This window comes from Nothoprocta perdicaria, unplaced genomic scaffold (assembly GCF_003342845.1).
Source record: "Nothoprocta perdicaria isolate Ctin4 unplaced genomic scaffold, notPer1 scaffold_17, whole genome shotgun sequence".
Taxonomy (NCBI): Eukaryota; Metazoa; Chordata; class Aves; order Tinamiformes; family Tinamidae; genus Nothoprocta; species Nothoprocta perdicaria.
Genome location: NW_020454871.1, coordinates 4287574 through 4305941, shown reverse-complemented (window position 1 = coordinate 4305941; position 18368 = coordinate 4287574). Strand labels below are relative to the sequence as shown.

At 44.7% G+C, this 18368-nt stretch overlaps 1 protein-coding gene across 6 annotated transcripts in view; it reads right to left on the bottom strand.

The window, feature by feature from the left end:
- Nucleotides 1–18368, bottom strand: part of MCF2 (MCF.2 cell line derived transforming sequence) — a 42001-nt gene that overhangs the window by 17583 nt on the left and 6050 nt on the right. For all 6 annotated transcript variants that reach the window (XM_026035911.1, XM_026035912.1, XM_026035913.1 and 3 more), the window contains 12 exons: nt 13845–13964; nt 13056–13172; nt 11694–11843; nt 9906–10030; nt 9322–9436; nt 8754–8873; nt 7393–7584; nt 6091–6282; nt 5766–5937; nt 2396–2484; nt 1756–1844; nt 1458–1524 (listed from right to left, as the gene is read on the bottom strand). In XM_026035911.1, the coding sequence (XP_025891696.1) occupies nt 1458–1524; nt 1756–1844; nt 2396–2484; nt 5766–5937; nt 6091–6282; nt 7393–7584; nt 8754–8873; nt 9322–9436; nt 9906–10030; nt 11694–11843; nt 13056–13172; nt 13845–13964 (1548 nt within the window). The remainder of the gene's footprint in view (nt 1–1457; nt 1525–1755; nt 1845–2395; nt 2485–5765; nt 5938–6090; nt 6283–7392; nt 7585–8753; nt 8874–9321; nt 9437–9905; nt 10031–11693; nt 11844–13055; nt 13173–13844; nt 13965–18368) is intronic.

Below are 18368 nucleotides of genomic sequence, written 5' to 3'. Positions count from 1 at the left end.
TATTTATTAATTTATTTAGTTCCTTAAACTCTTTTCTTGTAGTTCTCCAAGACCCCATATAAACGATAAGGCAAAAAGACAGACAGACGAGATCTGAATCTGAATGGTCCAGTCCATGGGGTTAAAAAATAAATAAATAAATAAAAATAATAATAAAAAAACCTTCCTTTTACTGATAAGCCCACATACACAGCTTCTTGGTGCATTTATACCTGAAAGAGCTACCACTACTAAGCCCACTTGCTGCACACACACAGTCGTGCCATCCTCTGTGGAGCTGCTCTCTGTCCACGTAAGCAAATTGCAGCCACTTAGTCCTCGCCCCGGGCTCGGTGCAGGAGCGTTCCCAAAGGAATACTGGTGCAGGTTAAACATATCTGCTGTCACGACCGGGGGACGCATGAGTGACAACTTGTTTGCAAGTGACACGCAGTTACAGACAACCTCGCAAGAAGAGGCCAACAAGGTAATTTGCTACAAAGCGGAGAGGGCTTGAGATCAAATACCAAAATCAATGAGCTTTTTGTCTTACAGAAGATGCTGCCTGAACACCAGGATCCCTCTCTCCTTGATTCCTGCTGTCTAAGGTTTTCTGCCCTCCGTGGCCTTAACTCCCTCCTGAAATCACAGCCTTTCTAGACAGGGGACTTGGCTAAGTAACAAGGAACAGCTATAAGAAGTTCTGCTGCACTACAAACTGTTAGGTGGAATTAGGAAATAAGGCAAAACCTCCTGCATTAAAACCACCTTACCATATCAATGCTAAATATTTTCTTGCTGTGGTAAATCCCAGGAAAGATAAATTCGAAGACTACAAAAGCTAATTGTAAAATAAGAAAGAGCCAGGCATCAGGACTATCCCTGTGAAGATGCTAAGGTGGCCATTGACCACAGCCCATGCAACCCATGATAGTCACCAAACATCGCACCAAACTGAGGTATTTTGACAAGAACTAGAGAGATAATCACCTATAACCACTGAAAGCTGTGGTTAAATACAATGAATAAAGTACAAGTGAAATTAAAATCTGTTTTCAAAACTAAGAAATGTGCTTTATATGTTCACAAAMCTCACCCTACTAAGGCAGGGTCCTTCCACAGATAAAATACAAACTGCTTATTTTTGTCTTTGAAATGTAAAAGAAACCAGGGAACATTTGAAAAATACCATCTCTCTTGTCCATTTTCCCTATCACTGATAAAACCAACAACTAGTTCACTTGCATGCAAACAGAAGGCTTTTCCCTTGTTTGAGACGAAAAACTCATCTCGACACCAACTGTTTCTGCAGATGCCTCAGCATCAAAAATGATAGGGAGAAAGCCTGAAAATTCCTGGCTATCTAGGGATGTGACAGTTTGCTGGAATTCAGCTCCATTGCTTTGTGTGACTGAGTGGCAGGTGTCCTTTTGTACAGACCAGCGGGGAACAGTAGAGATGGATCCAGGGTCACTCACCGTCAGAACAGTGAACAGCTCCTCCACGTACACCCTCTCCGTTTCTATAAGCTCATTTATGACATGGCTAAAATAAAGACAGACGTATGTTACTTCCGTGTCTCTCAAAAGACACTCCAGGAAATCAGTAAGGGCAAAGAAGCCCAAAACATAGCAATTTTGTTATCAACCACCRTTGAGAAGTAGAATAAGTGCAACAGATGATACCCATCTCTGGTTGGAGGAATACATGGACAAGGACTGACCAAAAGTAAGCTTCGCTTTGAGTACTTCTGATTTAAGCAGAGTGACAGCTTACCCTTTTAGTATATCTAAGTTGTCATCACTGTCCGAGATAAAAGACTGCAAGGAATTCCGTTTTTCCTGATAATCGTGCATCACTTCRATCTGGAAGAAGAATGGGAGGTGATAGAAAGGGCTGCAGAGAGGTCACTACCAATGCAAGATCAGACCTGCTCCAAGGCCAACACAGGATCTCTAGGCAGAAGGATGGAATTGACTCCTTTTAAGGATAAAAACCTTTAGGAGGTTACAGCATGTAGTGGATAGCTGAATATTCCCAGAGATTATTCCGCTGCATTAAAATCCGAAGCTACTGATATCATAATTCATTAGTGCAGAGACCAAAAGACAGTGACCTCAGGGGAAATAACTTAGGACATGGATTTCCCTTAATAGGCATCACGGTTACGCAAGGAACAAACTCAGGGACTAACACACATGACCAATACGTGTGATACGGACTAACCGAGGTAGCTCTAGGACGCCAGACAAATCTAAAGAAAAATCACCGAGTTTTGAAAGGGTAAATATTCTATATATACATAAAAGAAAAAATGTACTTTCAAACCCAAAAGCTATGTTAAATCAATTTTAGAAGGGTCTGCTACAGATTTTAGCATACAAAAGTCATTCAAAAAATCACTAATAATTTTTACCTTGCGAGAATTTGGAGTTTTTCTTGAAGTTTTCTTTCCAGGGAGAGAAAGATCAAATGAAAACTTCAAACTGGAATTAAAATCCACACCTTGGGTAGAAAAATATATAATTACATCATTTATATCTATAGCGAAAGAGACAGTTCAGAGAGAATCTACAGGGTCACCAACAAAAGCGGGATAGATTTCAAGAGTGAATAATTAGGTATATTACTAGAAGCAAGACAACAAAATAAAAGGCATCTCAAACAGCAATACATAAAGCCATAGTCACATAGTTGGGCATGAAGGCCATAAAGTAAAAACTAACCAGGAAGAACAAAATGTCCATTAAGGGAATAATCAAAATCTAATAAAGCCTGTGCAGCCTCTGCAAATGATAGAGAGTAGTAAAATAAAATAAACTATCATAAGGCACATCACCTACTGGGATACTGATTTAAGTCCGTTTATGAGGATGGCCCAGATGTTCTGCTGGTGGCATAGGCAGTTTCTCCCAGCACAGCTGGGTCGTGGTGCTGTCACCTGGACACAGGCACTAGCACCTCCACCTGGCTTCCCCATATCCCTAAAGTCGACCTAAAATTGTGGGCTTTTGTCTCATGGACCTTAAAAACATATATTTTCAGRTCTTAGAGTGGTCGGAAATATTAGAAATGACAATGTGAAATTCTCAGAGAGACCAAAAATAAATATGTTCTGATGTGCAATATTCACACTACTTGTAAATTAAAAAACGAGCCAGCAAAGGAAAAAAAAAAATAAGCAGATGATCGAATATCTTTCTGTTAGTATGGGGGAAAAAAAGGGAGGGAGAGAGGGACTGCAGCATGGAAGAATAAAAAAGCAGCRCGTTAATCTACCAGCAGCTGGGTCTAAGTTAGACAAAGTTGTGACTAGTACTGATGCAGAAGAACCACCTTTTGTGAAGCAATGAGCAAAAGATGTAGGGAGAAAAACTGATGCAGAGGAATGGAAAGCAGCATGGAGAGCAGGTGCCCCATCTTCAGCATGGGCTGCTACAAGATAAAACGATTACAGGTTATTACACCAAAGAGGCTTCAAACCTCCGCTCGTAAACGTGCCAAATGGAGAAGAAAGGAGTGGAGCACCATGGCACAAGGCGAGAAGATCCAAAGGAATTAGGGTTTAGTGGCGGTCCTGCTGGGAGGCCCCAACCATGGGGAGAGGGCACATGGATAACAACCCGGATGAGAGACAGTCATCAGAGGTAGCTCTGCTGCAAGCCCTTGCAAGGAGAAAAGCTCCCTGTGACCACAGGGTTAGGTGACTACAGCCCTCAGCCTGCTCTTGCACCACCGCTGCTGCGTTTTAGAGTTGAGGATGGGGAGGGTTTAGTCTTTATTTCCCCAAAGGGCCTTCAAAATTAGAACCATGCTCCTCAAATTGTTTTCAAATACGGAGTAAATAATGAAACAGGAAGAGTCTCTCTTCAGATAGAAAAGGAAAAAAATAGGAAAAAAAAAAGAGAAAAGAGAATAAAAAGAATAAAAGCAATGCTCCCCAAGACTGTCAAGTTTCAGCCCATGCCTTTGACCCCTACAGCTCCRAGCACTCTCGGCAGAGCCCAGCCCATGCCTTTGACACTGGACATCCCAACAGAAGATCTAGGGTATTTTCCAGTTTTCTGTCAAAGCTGGGCCTTATTAAAAAAGATCTCTGGGTAGGATGCATCCAAGGCATGACCCTCCATACTTCATCTCTTGCTGGCTATGCTCGTTTCCAGATGCTTGACCATGTCCTCAGGCCCATGATTAACGAAGGACACCCGTGCATTACTCGTGAGGGAGCATCTCTGCTAGAAAAACACGCAACCCTTTAAGCAAGTGCATTGAGCAGCTCTAGCCCATTGGTGACAGTCTCACAAAAACCATCCTATCCCTTAAGTGAAAGCCGCACTTATAAAAAATAGGCTGCATTTTAATTGTTGAGACTTGGAGCTTCCCTCCAGGTGTGAGGCTGGGTAGAGAGGGCACTGTGGTCTCAAGAACGTGGCACTGGCCACATTCAGATGGAAATCTGGGATTTACTTGCAGCACTGGCCTGCATCTAGATCAGCTTAATTCCYCTTTCCACATCCAGGTGAACTCTCCCTTTCTTGGCCTGATTATTGACATTTGTAACTCCCTGAACTGGAGCCACTTTTACTATTTGTGTGTGTTGCACCTACTACTGTTCAAAGTCAATATTCACTACTTCATCGTAAACATTTTTGCATTAAAGCACATCATAACTGTTTAGCTGTTTTATGCAGACAGATTACTGAATTGAATATTGCCACATAAATTAGCACATTCCGGATTTAAAAATATGGATGTTACTTTGAAATGCTTTTAAATTCTGATATATACAGGCTGCTCAGTATGCAAGCTTTCATTTTATAATTCAAAGCTAACATTGTGCCACATCTCATCACTAGAATTTAGGCAGATTCAACAACCTTGATTCCCCCACGATTTGTACATTTATGAACACTAATTATTCCACAATTTGGATTTATGGGAGACACTTTCAAATATTCAAAGGGATTAAAATATTCAAAATACTCAAAACATTCAACTTCTTGCTTATGTTCATGAGATTTAAGTCCTCCCTTTCTCCAGAATCCCTTGCAAATGTCACTCCGATTTTGCATCATTTCTAACTTGAAACAATTAAAGAGATTGCTAATGGGAGCTTTTTGATTTGGAGAATAAGAATGCTAATAAATCTATAAATCCTGCCCTTTTGCCTGTAGTATTAATTCACTAGCTCAGCCCAGTAGGATGCTAGCGAAGCAGAACTGGAAATATGCCCTGTTTATGGCTCTCACTTCACTGGGCAAGAAGTGTGAACACAGAACACGTATCACACAACCAGCCCCAGCCAAGGCAGCCCGAGCTGCAGCAGGGCTTCGGTAACGCAATTCTGCACAAGGAGCGGGAAAAATATTGCATTCATTTCCTTTGGCCATCTTTGCCCATTCTATGTGGGTGCCTTATAAAAACAAGAAAACATACCAAGAAATTTGGAAGCGCCACTATTTTGGAGTTTGGAAAAACATGCAGCACCGCTGAGAAACTTGGAGAGCTATTCCTGTTAGCTGCAAGTACAATGGCATTGACTTCTATACAACCAACCAGCCCATGCGCTTGGCATGAGACTTCCACACTGCTTCCCTCACACAAAAATGGGAAGTTAGGCACAGAAATTGAAAGGATAAGTTAGCTCACAGACATCTGACATTACACAGCAACTCTGCACCAGCCAGGAAGGTSTGTTGGTTCCTCAAAGCTGGCCTTAGCCTTACTCTTCCTGGCTCAGAGCAAAATTAACATCTGGAGGATACCRTAAATTTAAAATATTTTACCGTGTTTGGGAGAGAATAACGGTGATTTTGATCTTGGGGGATTTTCTGGCCGAGGGGCTACTAATTGGACGGGCCGCACATGTTTATCCAACAGCTTCTTGAAGCAAGACTGGCGATTCTCAAACATGCTTCGGACGTTCTCAAGCTTGACCTGCACTGACTGTATCTGGCACTGTGGAGAGCGAAAAAGACTCCCGTGATCAAATAACTACCGTTACCTTCCACTTTGACCCAAAACAGAGCAGCGCAAAGCTGACAACACCGCAACATAGTCCAATCCTACTTCGTTTTACTTACGCGATGAAGAACTTGAGGGGCTACTTACCTTCAACTCGGGCGTCAGGACTGACTCAAAATCATAATGCAGGGCTTGGGCATCGTGGTTTAAGTAGGGCGAGGAGCTTTCCAGAAACCTTTCTATGTCTTGGAGAGCTTTCTGAGCACCTTCTTTGGACTGGCACTTGTCCATCGGCTGGTTAGCGAGCAGGTAAGCGCCTTCGTCGCAGCACTGCAGGGCCTGGGAAGAGCACAGGGAGTGGGGACATGAGCGATGCCCCTGCTAGACCAACCTGCCCGGGACAAGTACCTGTCACATCTTCAGTTCTCCTCTACCAGACCCATAGTTTGAATTTTGGTGCTGCTTGAGATCCGAGAACAAGACAAAAGGCTATATTTTTCTGGAGGGTGACTACACTCCTCACCACTTCTACTGGAGGAAATCAGTAATATGACTGTCAAAAAAAAAAAAAAAAAAAAAGGAAAAGCATAGATTGGTGCATAGCTGAACTATATGACGAAGAGTCTGCTATTTTATCAAACTTAGAAATCTGAAGGGAAGAAACCAGAATTCAGAATGTGATAGGTGGATCTCTTGAGATAAATGSCTGGCTCAGGGCAAATCTGAGATGTGAGGAAAAATCAAAATAATTGCATTCATATTTTTAACAAAATAAGCAGTTTAAATTGCAGTTTACAGTTCTGCATTTAATATACATAAGCATAGCTGGATACGAAGCTCAGAGTTCAGTGAATAATCTCAAACTGTAGCACACACTGGGTCATAACTTCATTGCTTGGAGCATGTTACAGTCCTGTGCCTTCTGGCCTAATTACCATGTGTTATTTTCCCAAATTAATTTTCATGCTGATTAGGGTATCAAAAAGCAGCAGAGCCACATGACTCCACTTCCATGTCAGCACACAGCGGCTGGACACATCCCCTAATCTGTCATCTTATTATACAGCCAGCTATGCTGTTTCTTAATAAATCCCTAATAAAAAAGGCCTGGAGCTCACCTGAAAGCATTACCTCTACTGCACTAAACACTTCAAAAGTCAATTAACACATGGATGCCCTATGAAGAAAAGTGCAAGCAACAGCAGCAGCTGAACTTACATGTTCTGAATTGCCCTCTGGAGACACCTACGTCTTTCTATCGACTCTTTKCAGTACCAAGGGACACCTCCTTGCTACCTGAGCCAGCTAAGTGAGGGGCAAAGCAGTCTCGCTCCCCCAGGGAACACTTTCCTGACACGAATGGCTGAAGCAAAGCTGCAAATTTTAGCTATCTAAAGAGCAGAGAGGGTAACCACATGGAGGGGGTAACTGCTACGTAGGACGCTCTACCTGCTGCAGGCGAGTATGAAGGTCCAAGGTCTTCTGCAGCCGTGTGTTCTTCCTTTTGATCTCCTCGGACAGGAGGTCGGAGTGGTGCCGCAGCTCGTTGCATTGCTGGCAGATGAGGTTGAGCGCGTAGTGATGGTTTGCTGCTAGCTGGTGCCCGTGCAGTATCACCACCTGAGCCTTCCCTATCAGGTCCTTCCGTAACAGCAAGAGACAGGGGCAGGCACTTAGTGAAATAATGACAAAACGTCTGTAAATAACTACACAGGCTTTCTCATTTTCCCTTGTTTCAGATACCTATTAACTGCCATCAGGAGKGGCCAAAGTGGGTGGTTTAGGCAGGGCACGATGGCATCCATTGACAGGGTAAAAAAGCTTTTGCCATCCAAAAGCAGGAAGAAGGAAGAAAAACAAAACACACAAAAAAAAMCCAAAACAAAGCAACAACAAAAAAAMMCAATATTTCACTTAACTGCTTATGCCACGAATGTCTGCTGGATACTCATTGTTGCCATTTCCAGGAATGGTCCTCTAAAAAAATATATCTTACTAAGCAAAAACAAACCCTGCTGTTTGTAATAAGCTTGATGCAAAGACCATACTATCTTACATACACATCTTGCTCAGTTTAATGGTTACTATTATATCGTCTCCAGAGCTGGCTTTCTGCTGGGACTGCTTCCCTGCTGCACTGTTCCTGCTATGTTTTTTCTTCCTTCTTCCACCCTCAAGAAAAAGATTTCCTCCAAATGGCCAAAAAAACCTTAGAGTTTTTCCTCATGGCTAAACCTCATGGCTCTTATTTTCAAGGGAGCTTCAAGAGCTGTGTCCGAATCCCCCAGGGTTTCTCCCCCACAACGAGCACATCCCTCGACAGCAGACACGCTCTCAGCCAGGCTCCCGTGAATCATCTCCCCTCACTCTTCTTCCAGCGATATCTCTTAGCCCTCCTCCAKATGCTGTGTTCAAACCACAGACACGCCGGGTAGCAACTTTTTTGCCTCTCCATGCACCCGTTAACAAGTCTCCGGCTATTAGCATAGCTAAAGCTCTTAACATATAAATAATTCCTCTTCCAGCTCATTAACTCCCACGCCTGCCCTATGTTCAGACATTTATCCGATCTGGATTTTCATGGTGTCTCAGCAATTTATTTTAGCTCTGATAATTAAAGACGTCATTCCTGGCCTGCAGCGCGATCACAGTTTTGCTGCACAGCGCAGAAAGTCCTGAAACCAGCACTTTAGTGCAGCCCATGGCCACAGCRTGACATGCAGTTAGGCCACTCCAGAAAACACCTCCAGAAAATACAGACCACGTCTCTTCCATTTCGGTTGCACCTTGGCTGTTAAGGACCATCTCACCTGAGCCAGTCCATCGAAATGGCCCAAGTCCTTGAGCCTCTGTTTCACTTGGGAGACGCTGTCTCCAGTGTCAGGCACTTCTGCTTGCTGCCCCATTAAAAATTCAATGGCATTTTTGACCTACACACAGAAAAGAAGATTACTGCAAAACGATGCAAAGCAGAGGCAGAACATCACACTCAGACCATAAGTTAATCRCACTGTAGCGCAATAATAAAACTAGAGTCCAAGAACTAATTTCTAAGTTCAAAGATGCTCCTCTCTGTGCAATCTACGTGGCCGCAGGGCAGTGATATTTAAACTAGCTCTGAATGAGGAAGCACTGCAGTTCTCCCAGTCTAGACACCCTGCTTGTCAGAGTCACAGAAAAGCATCATAAATTAAACACCCTCAAGTAATTGCAGGCCTCATTTAGCTGGTTCAGAGCTAGATCTAGTTAATCTCGTTACTTCAGCACCACGTGCTGGAAAGGACTCTAATTAAAAAGCATAATAACTCTCTCCTCTCCCTTTTTCTTCTCTTCCCCTGCCTCTTGTTTCTATCACAGAGGTAGTACATCTGATCCTACCTCTTGAAAACTTTGTTCAAACTTCCAGAGCTGTAAATATTGTTCCATTTTTAACTGGTGCTTTTCCCAGAAGCCGTCAAAAGCAGTCTCCATCTCTCGCAGTTGACCAAGTAACCTGGGGTGCAGAAAGAAGAGAGGATAATCTGTAAACAGAGGATGAGCAAAGAGGAACACGTTCTAAGAGATGCCACCAACTCAGACCTTCTGGGCCCAAGCTCATCCCTCACCCAAATTCAATAGGCACCTACATGTGGCTTGAGGAGACCTCAAAAAGAGCATCATTACAGATGAAAGCATCTATGCAAAGCAGTTGTTATTATCTCAGTTTTACCTGAATGCTACCCCAGCGCCTTGCACTGGAGATCGCTGCATCTGCTCCACAGCTTCAGCACAGAAGCGCACAAACAAGCCAGAGGAGGTCAAAGCTGCTTGACAAAAGTCCCACGGGGGTTCRAGGCTCTGCAGCAGAGCCAGGCTGTCCATTTCCACACCTTTTCCACAGCTGACCTACTCGGTACCCCTCCCTTTGCAACTTGAGTGTTTTCCCTCAAAAATCACCCAAATRAGCAACACTTTGCCCTCACCGATTCACAGTTTCCCAGTCCCCGGGTCTCTCACGGTGCAGGTCCTCACTGCATTCATCAGCGTCGGGCTCTTCTAAAGTACTTAAAAGCAAGTTTCCTTCTTTTTTGACTGCTGTAATATCCTCCTGCGTGACACAAACGTTGCTGAATCAGACCCGTTTTGGTGAGCACAGCCATCTCCCATTTCTCCCSCCGCCTCAGTTTCCCTGCAATGCCCCTTCTCCAGCGTCCTCATCATCCTGGGACACAAAGCCTTTGCTCGCATGCTAGCTACTAGAGCCCAAGTGTCAAACAGGCATTAACTTGATTTTTCTCTCATTCAGTTTACCAAAAGAGGTTAGTTTCTAAATTACCCCATTTAAGCAATTTCTGTCATTTTTTTCACTGCATTTGCAACTGTTCAAATGGCTTCTGTTCAGGTACATAACTGAGCATAGCTGTTCACAGCTTCCTAAATTGTTCTGCTCTGCCCATTATTTGCAGGCAGGAATCAGCTGTACCAGCCCTTTGGTTGTCAAAAGGATCYCATGTGTCGCTGTCATCTCAATCTAGGCACAGTTGCTCATCTACTTTCATCTTTCATGATCTTAGAAGGTAAGCCAAAAACAAAAAAGCCAAACGGTCTTCATTTCAGCCAAAAGCCAAAGAATGGTTTTGATATTCTAAATTAATGGATCAGCTATTAAAAGCAACAGATGCCTTGTACCAAGTACTGCTGTGCTTTATATGCTAATGAAAACACACGATATTTTCCATTTCCCCACAGGGAAAAGTGCATATTACCAGTCTGTTTATATACAGGATTAAGTTCTCTAATTGATCTTTGTTCTCCACACTTTGGATATACTTCTAAGGATTACATTTAAATTAAACACATGGCAGCACACATAGCTGTTGCGTTACTATACCTCCTGTTTGTAAAGAAGAAATAGAGGCCCATTAGCCGTATATATAATTATACTTCCCATRCACTGGCGCACACACCTCTGTGCCTCCACCCAGTCCCTACTGGATGTCACTTTGCTTATTTCTCACTGGCAGCCTTTTGGAAAGTCTCCATCACACAAATGACAAACGATTATAAATGAAAATARACACCCTTCAATTTATACAACCATATTCTGTCACAGAGCAGAGGACCTCATTCCTGAGCCCCACAGCACTGCCCCGAACAGGGGAATTCTGTCTAGGAAGCAAAGGTTTGGTGATGGGGCTGAGGCTGTCCATGGAAATGCACAGGGGCAGGGCAGCAAAGGTAAGAGCTGGACAGCAGCAACTGGCTGCACCAAATCTTCCATTAAACTTGGCTACAATTTTAACCACAAATAGTTTTAAAAAAACTTGAAATTTTAAACAAGCAAAAGCTGTTTCATATGAAACACAAAGGCAGATGTTAAAGCAGGGATCATGCCATGGATGCTGCACGCTGTGCATCTTGCACAGTACATGCTCCCCAGACCTTGGATACCTTCTCCAGCCACTGCAGCTTTGGAAAACCCCAGGGCAACCCGCAAGGTACATGCAGCAAGGGTTGGTGCCAGCCGCTCCTGGATGCCCAGCAAAGAAGTGCTGAGATGGAAAACACTTCGGACAGCAGCTTCTGCAGCCGGTGAGCAGGCAGCAGCTGAGAGCGCTCGCTGCATGTTGGCGCAGTAATTTCGAGGAAYGAAAGGCAGATGCAAGCGAACCACAGAGCAAGAGCCCCGCTGTGCTTTGTCCGTCAACACGCAGGGGAGGAGGAGTGGGCAGCGAGGAAGGCAGCGGGCAGAGCCGTGCGCGCGGCCGTACCTTGAGCTGGCAGTACTTGTCGGTGCGCAGCGCCAGGATGCGCTCGATCGAGTACATGTCATCCGGCAGCTCYGTCTCCGCCAGCTCCGTGCCGAAGCACTGCAGCATCTGGGCGATCTCCTTCACGGTGAGGGCAAAGCTCTCTATTGCCTGGGGGGAGACACGCGCAATCAGCTCGGGATTCAGGGTGCTCCCGACGACAGCAAGATGCCAGGCTGAGATCTGCAAGGAAGTCTCGCATTGAGGACAAATAATCTCATTCTTCACATTCTGCTGCCCGTCCTTAGGCACCATCACTTTTTCCCTAACATATACTGGAGGAATAGAGTAGGATCCACCCAAAGATCCAGCTCTCAAACTTCTGCACTGCCATCACCCATCTAGCAGCTCAACATTTTCGTAGATGAACTTTCCACATTCTCGCCGTGCTGACAGCTAACGCGTGAGAGCTGTGTCGTCGCTGATGTAACACACTGTGCAAAAGAAAAACTGAGAGGAAAGAGGAAAAACTGAGGAAAAAAGTTTTTTCCTCATTTTTTTCAGGAAAAAGTTTTCAGTTTTTTCARGAAAAAAAAATGAAAAATTCATGCAGGTGGCAGCGCACCAGCATAAAGGGGCACGAAATGTAGCTTAAACCCTTCCAGCAGCAGCATCTTGCTCTCTTCCCTTCCCACTGAGTGCCACATCTGCCTGCATGGATGATGCTGCAGGGCAGGGGCACAAGGATCAGCCAGGCACATGTTTTCATCAGAGTTTTGAGTAGTAACTGGGTTTGAGTTTGAGGGTAACTGGGAACTGAGCCTGTCAATAAAGTGCGAGCAGATACCAAGGAAATCCAAGAGAATACAGAAAAAAACAGACAATATGAGCACAGAAATGCATGGCACGGCACAGAACAGCTTGAGGGATTAAATGCCTGCTTTTGGAGATTCTGGCAATATTAAAGGAAAATTCTTGCAAAGAGGAAGAAAACAGGAGTCTTTTGGAATTCAATGTGCAGAAGTGTCCCTATTGCCCTAGTTAYCCCAAACATTTACAATATTAATTAYCTGAAGCAACCACTATTAAAAAAAAAACACATTTGGCATTTACCATGACGGAAATTCTAATGAAGACTTAAGATGACAAATCTTCCGGGAGCAATTTCAAAAGGAGCCTAAGGGAGCTAATCATCCAACTCCCTTATAAGCCCATTGAGCACTGAAGTCCACTTCTTTGCASATCTTAGTGAGAAATGCCATTGCTTCAAGGGCCACTTTTGGCTACCCAGCACTCGCTACCCCTTGGGGGACACACAGGCAGGGCTGCTGCTCTCACCCCTTTGAGGAGCAGCCCTGTCCTTGCCCCGCGCCGGGCACGCACCGTTCGGAAGATGACCCACTCGCTGTGGCAGTACTCCAGGGTGCCTCCGAACTCCGGYGTGAGCTGCTTCTCATCGATGTACGTCAGCAGGTCGCTGACCGAGCTCAGCATAACCACCTGCAGACAAGGGAACGCTGAGAACTGTCGCGCACCGCTTCTGTTCCACACACAAATCAAGCCTGGAAATCTTTATGCATCAAAAACAATGAGTTTCCCTTCATATTATTGGASAAGAGGGCCTTCTTTTGGTGCTTASAGYTTAGCATGGCTTTTATTTTATATATTTCACACTTTTTGAAGCCAACCCTAACACCCCAGCTGCYTTCTTCTTTAAATGCAAAATACAGCGAGATCTTGCAGGACCTGACTGCAGATCAGAGTCAAAACAAAGCTAAGGCATGTCTTTTAAGATGATGCTTTTTACAGTCATCTGGGAAAAAGCAGAAGTTTTAACACCTCTTAAAGCAGTGGCCAATTACATATAAATATTTATTCGTGATTTTCTTTTACCGTCTTGAGCTTTCCTGTGATATGAATCATGAATTTTCAAAACTGTGCAAGTGATGACTGTTTTAGAGTGAAAAATGCAGTTTGTTAAAGCTATGTTCTTTCCTAGAGAAAAAAAACACAAGTGTGCTTTGTGAACTTATAACTGCGTTGGCCTTGGTTTCTCTCARGGAATATTTCTCTTTGTCTTAATTATGCTTGCTAGGTCCTAGATGTAACTGCAGGCACTGCTGCCCCCGGGCTCCYGGTGCACACTCATTCCTGGTGTTTGGATGCACGTACCGGTAATTTGAGTAGGAAATCCTCCTGACTAAACCGAAAGCCAATGTCAGTGAAGGTGCGTTGGAAAAACCCCGTGGGACGAAGAACCATCACTAAGTGCAGGCTCCCTGGGAAAGACGCCTGCAAGAAAGCAAAGACCACAATCAACCCGGGCACCCGAGGGATCAATCACCATTAGCAAAAGTCTATAAAACAGGGGGAAAACAAGCAAACTTTGRTGTAGTTTCTTTTTTCCTCCTCCTAATTGCCCCTGACTGCTCCCTGCTTCCACATATTACTTGCCTTTTTCTCATCTGCTAAACCAGACTCCGTGTTTCCCAGGGCAAGGAGGCATCCTGCACTCCAAGCACTTGCAGGCTGCAATCCCACCACGGGGCTGAAAGGCTTTTGCACGCTCATGTATATCCCAAATGAGGGGAGATATTACCAGTACATCCAGATATGGGACTTACTAGTAAAAATATCATGCAGATCCACTTCCCTTTGTAATGGGCAAGAGCTCCCCATTTGCCCTGGGGAGCCACTGATAATAATAAACTTTAAGACTTTATATTGAGTCCAGCACCGTAACTGAGAGAGACTAATTATGATTTGTCAAGGAACAGAAGGCTGGAACGTCAACGGGAATATCCAATAGACCAGGAATACACAGTTTATTCCCAGACTCACTAATCATCCCATAACTGCATTGAGCATAATCTGCTAGTTCTCGGTAATTACGAGGCAACATTTAATTTGTAGCAAGAATTTGGAATTTCCTGCCTGTGCTGCTAGAGCCTTTTTTTCCAAGCATATGGTTGGCAGGTGCATTTAAATAGATCAGCGAAAGAGATGCTTGAGAACGAAAAAGAATTTCTAAGGAAGTAGGAGTCATATCATTAAATTACRGATTGATGCATGAGGCAGAGACCTGAGTTAATTAAGAAGTACTGTTAAATGCTGAAATGAATGCTAAAAACTCTCAAGCACAGTAGCAGGCTGGGGCTGGGCCTCCCTGGGACCATTCAGCTCCAGTCCAGGGACGGTGGTGGCTCTTCTCCAGCTTGCAGACCCAGCTACATTGGTGTTGTATTGAGGAAGCTGTGAGGTGGCCACACGGGAAGGAAGGTGACAGTAGCATCTACACCATGGATCAGGGCATTTAATCTCTTCCTTTGAAACATGGATTGTTTCTTTAAAAATGCAATTAGTGTTTAAAAATATATACACACACAGAGATATATATATATATAGTTCAGCTCTGACATCCCCGAGTTACTCTGTACTTCACTTGCTGCTTTTTCTTTCACAGCAAAGTTCTGTTGTAGCTTCTGCTGCCCACAACTCTGCTTAAAAACAGACAATGACTTCGAGGTTAAAATAAGCCACATAAATTCAATATAWTGATTTGCAGCTATTTTAAGTAGAAGTGTAAAAAGTAAGGAAATGGAAGYGAATGAAGTGCCAAATTCTGGCTGCGTCCAAAGGGGCTTTTGGAAGCAGCAAGAACTGTGCCAGGGATAAAGATTTGGCGTCAAAATCAAGAGTTTCTCAGACATTTTAAACCTCAGCTTCCCAGGTTACTAGAGAGAAAATCGCCCACAGGCTCCCAGGGATTCCCAAGGAGCCGGAGACGTTTCTTGCTTTCCGAAATTGAGCGGAAATTTCACCTGGGATGCAGAAAAGCAYGACCAGAACTGGCACCGGCTTCAAACATTTGGAATGAACTGAAGATTTACAGCATAAATATTTCACTAGGGAGGTTCTGGCCAACTCAGCGTTCATTCTCCAAGCCGGCCCAGCGGAGGCGGCCGCCTCTCCTGCCTCAGYGCGCGGCTGCCTGCTGGGCTCATCCACTGCTGCTCTTGCTATTTTGGGYCCGTGGGCTGATCTGGGCAGTCCTTACTACTCCTGTTGCTCTGGCATGTCCCACAGCATCGAGGGCTCCCACATCTTGGTCTGCATCCATGGTGATGCCACCTCCACCCGGCAGAGCTGCAAGACTTTCCTATGGCATTCCCTTGCTCCAACCACTTTTCCTCTCATAAGCCTCACATCACAAACTGGTGGTTTCCCCATGGGCATTTCCCTGCAAACAGGACAACAGCAAGTGCCACCAGCAAGATCAAGGAGCCACCACAAGCTGCAAACAAATGGGAATGGACAGGTTGTTTCCAATAAGCCTTCTCTTTCCAAGGTAGGTCAGGTTCCCTCCGGCATTAATAGCCCAAGCTGAATTGAACCATGTCCTTTGAGGCCCATAGTCTTTGAAGGAGCTCAGAGGAGACAGCTTTAGGCCCTCCTTCATGGTCACCAGTCTATCATTGGGACTTCACATCTGGATTCACCTAAGTGTTTGGGGAAAGTCACTGCTTCCAAATGAGAAACCCAGAAGTATGTGCAGAACTTGGAGCTTCAGGGTCCTAGTGTAATCTTCTCATGAAGAAGGCATCAGGAATATCTTTGAAGACAACAGTCAGCAAGAGATGCATCCTGCTTTGGTCTTATCTCATTTTCCTCTTGAATCATTAGCTTCATTTAACCCTGGTCATCATTTCAAGCAGTGATGAGTCTGTTTTGCCCACCCTTTCTTTCTAGTCTTCATTTCAATCGCATCTTTCCCACAAAGAATCCATAGAAACTGGGCTTGGATCTCTGAACTGTATCTCCCATTGGGAAGCTAGGGAACGTGGACCTCTTTACGCTTGGGCCCTGGGATGGGAAATATGCAGCTCCAGGAAGAGAAACCAGTGATCAGGAGGCAACCAGCGCCRAGTGCCACGAACACTCTGTAATATCTGTAAGGTCTTAAACATCTGGGCAGCAGAGGTGCTTTTAGGTATCCTGAGTTTCAGGAATAAAGGGATGCCAACACGTTCCAAACACGATATAGAATGAGGCCATAATCCGATGGTCATATCCTTCTGTCTCAGCCAACCAACAGGCAAACTTTTCTTTAATATAACAAACCGTATGTCCTATATGAGCACAACTGTATCCCTGTAGGTTTCTCCCTCAGAGGTAGCTGCATTTGGAGRACGGGTAACTTGATTAGTGGTAGAAAAAATTTGGGGATTTTTCTGATGATCTTATAAGATCAAGGTCAGCATTTATGGGCAGGTTAAAAAAAATAAAAATACATTTTTTGCAAATGCTACCTAATATATTTCAAGACAGTAAAAAAAAAATAATAACTTGAAATAAAAGAGCTACCAGTCAAACTGTAACCTGTGTCCTTTTTCAGACTCAGGGGAAAGCATGAAAAGTAACAAATAAATCAATAAAAATATAGACCGGTAATTCCTCAGGTATACATTCCTGAAGGAATTATATCTTTTTTGATCACTACTAGAATCCTAGTTCTTTTAAGTGCCAGAGTCTAGAGCAGTTATCTGCAGATTTAACTCTAATAATACTGAAGTAATGGGAAGGAAGGAAGGAAGGAATGGAGGAAACTCTCATCTGTAACCTATTCAAGAAAGTAAAGACAGAAACATCCTCACCTTACCTTACTGTTTATCTAATTATTTATAAAGCTGAAAAGAATCTCAAGCATTTGACAAACTCAGTGAAACAGAAACTAAGGAGTAACCCCAAACTCTTTGTCCTCTGCTATTTTTCTGCAGTGTACCAGGAAGGACAGAAAATTATCTGCCTTTCAGACCAATATATCACGTAGTTGGCAACGTTTTGCTCCTACAACCTCACTGGCAAAACGACACATTGAGAAAATTCCTCAAGTCCTGGGGACACAAATGTGTTGAGGTCCCAGTGCAGCAGCTGGTTTAAATGAGAGCTCAGGTATGGGCATGCAGGTAGCCCTGATAAAATCCATACCTACAAAGTGTGCTAATGAGGAATCCACAGGAATGGATTATGTTGAAAGCATCCTGGCTGTTATCTCCTTTGCAAGCATCTCATCCTAACCACATATTTAATGTGGCTGGAGGAATTCCGCTTTCAGGGCATGTTCTTCCCTGCAGCTCACAGGGACATTTGTGAGGCTGGAAGTCAAAAGGGCTAAAGAAAAAGTAGTATCTGCCACTGAGTTTCTGAAGAACAGAAATTGGAGAAGCGCTGGCCCTTGTGCAGAGGCTGAAGTTAATGACTTTCTTCTGTCCTTTAAGGGAAAAATCACACAATAAAATGCCAAGTACCGCCAGCCTGAGCTTCAGCTTCCCTCAGAATGAATCTCCCTAATGTTCTGCCACCTTTCCGGGGCTGGCTGCAGGCTCAGCACCTGCAGAGGCCGTGAAGGTGGCCGGGGAGCTCTGCACCGCCCGGCTCTGCGGGCAGCGCCGCAACTCCAGCCCTTGGGAAGCCATCGCGGAGCCGCACTGCTCCAGCACTGCTGCAGCGCCCGGCTCCTCCCGCGCCGACCAGACCACCGCGGAGCTGCTCGGGGGGCTCCCCCGGCCCCCCATTCCCGCGTTGCGGCAGCGGGCGCGGAGCGCGGCCCGGCCCGCGCTGCCCTTGCGGCACCGCATCCCTCCTTACCGCATCCCTGCGGAGCCGCCGCGGGGCCGCCTCCGCCATGGCCCCCGC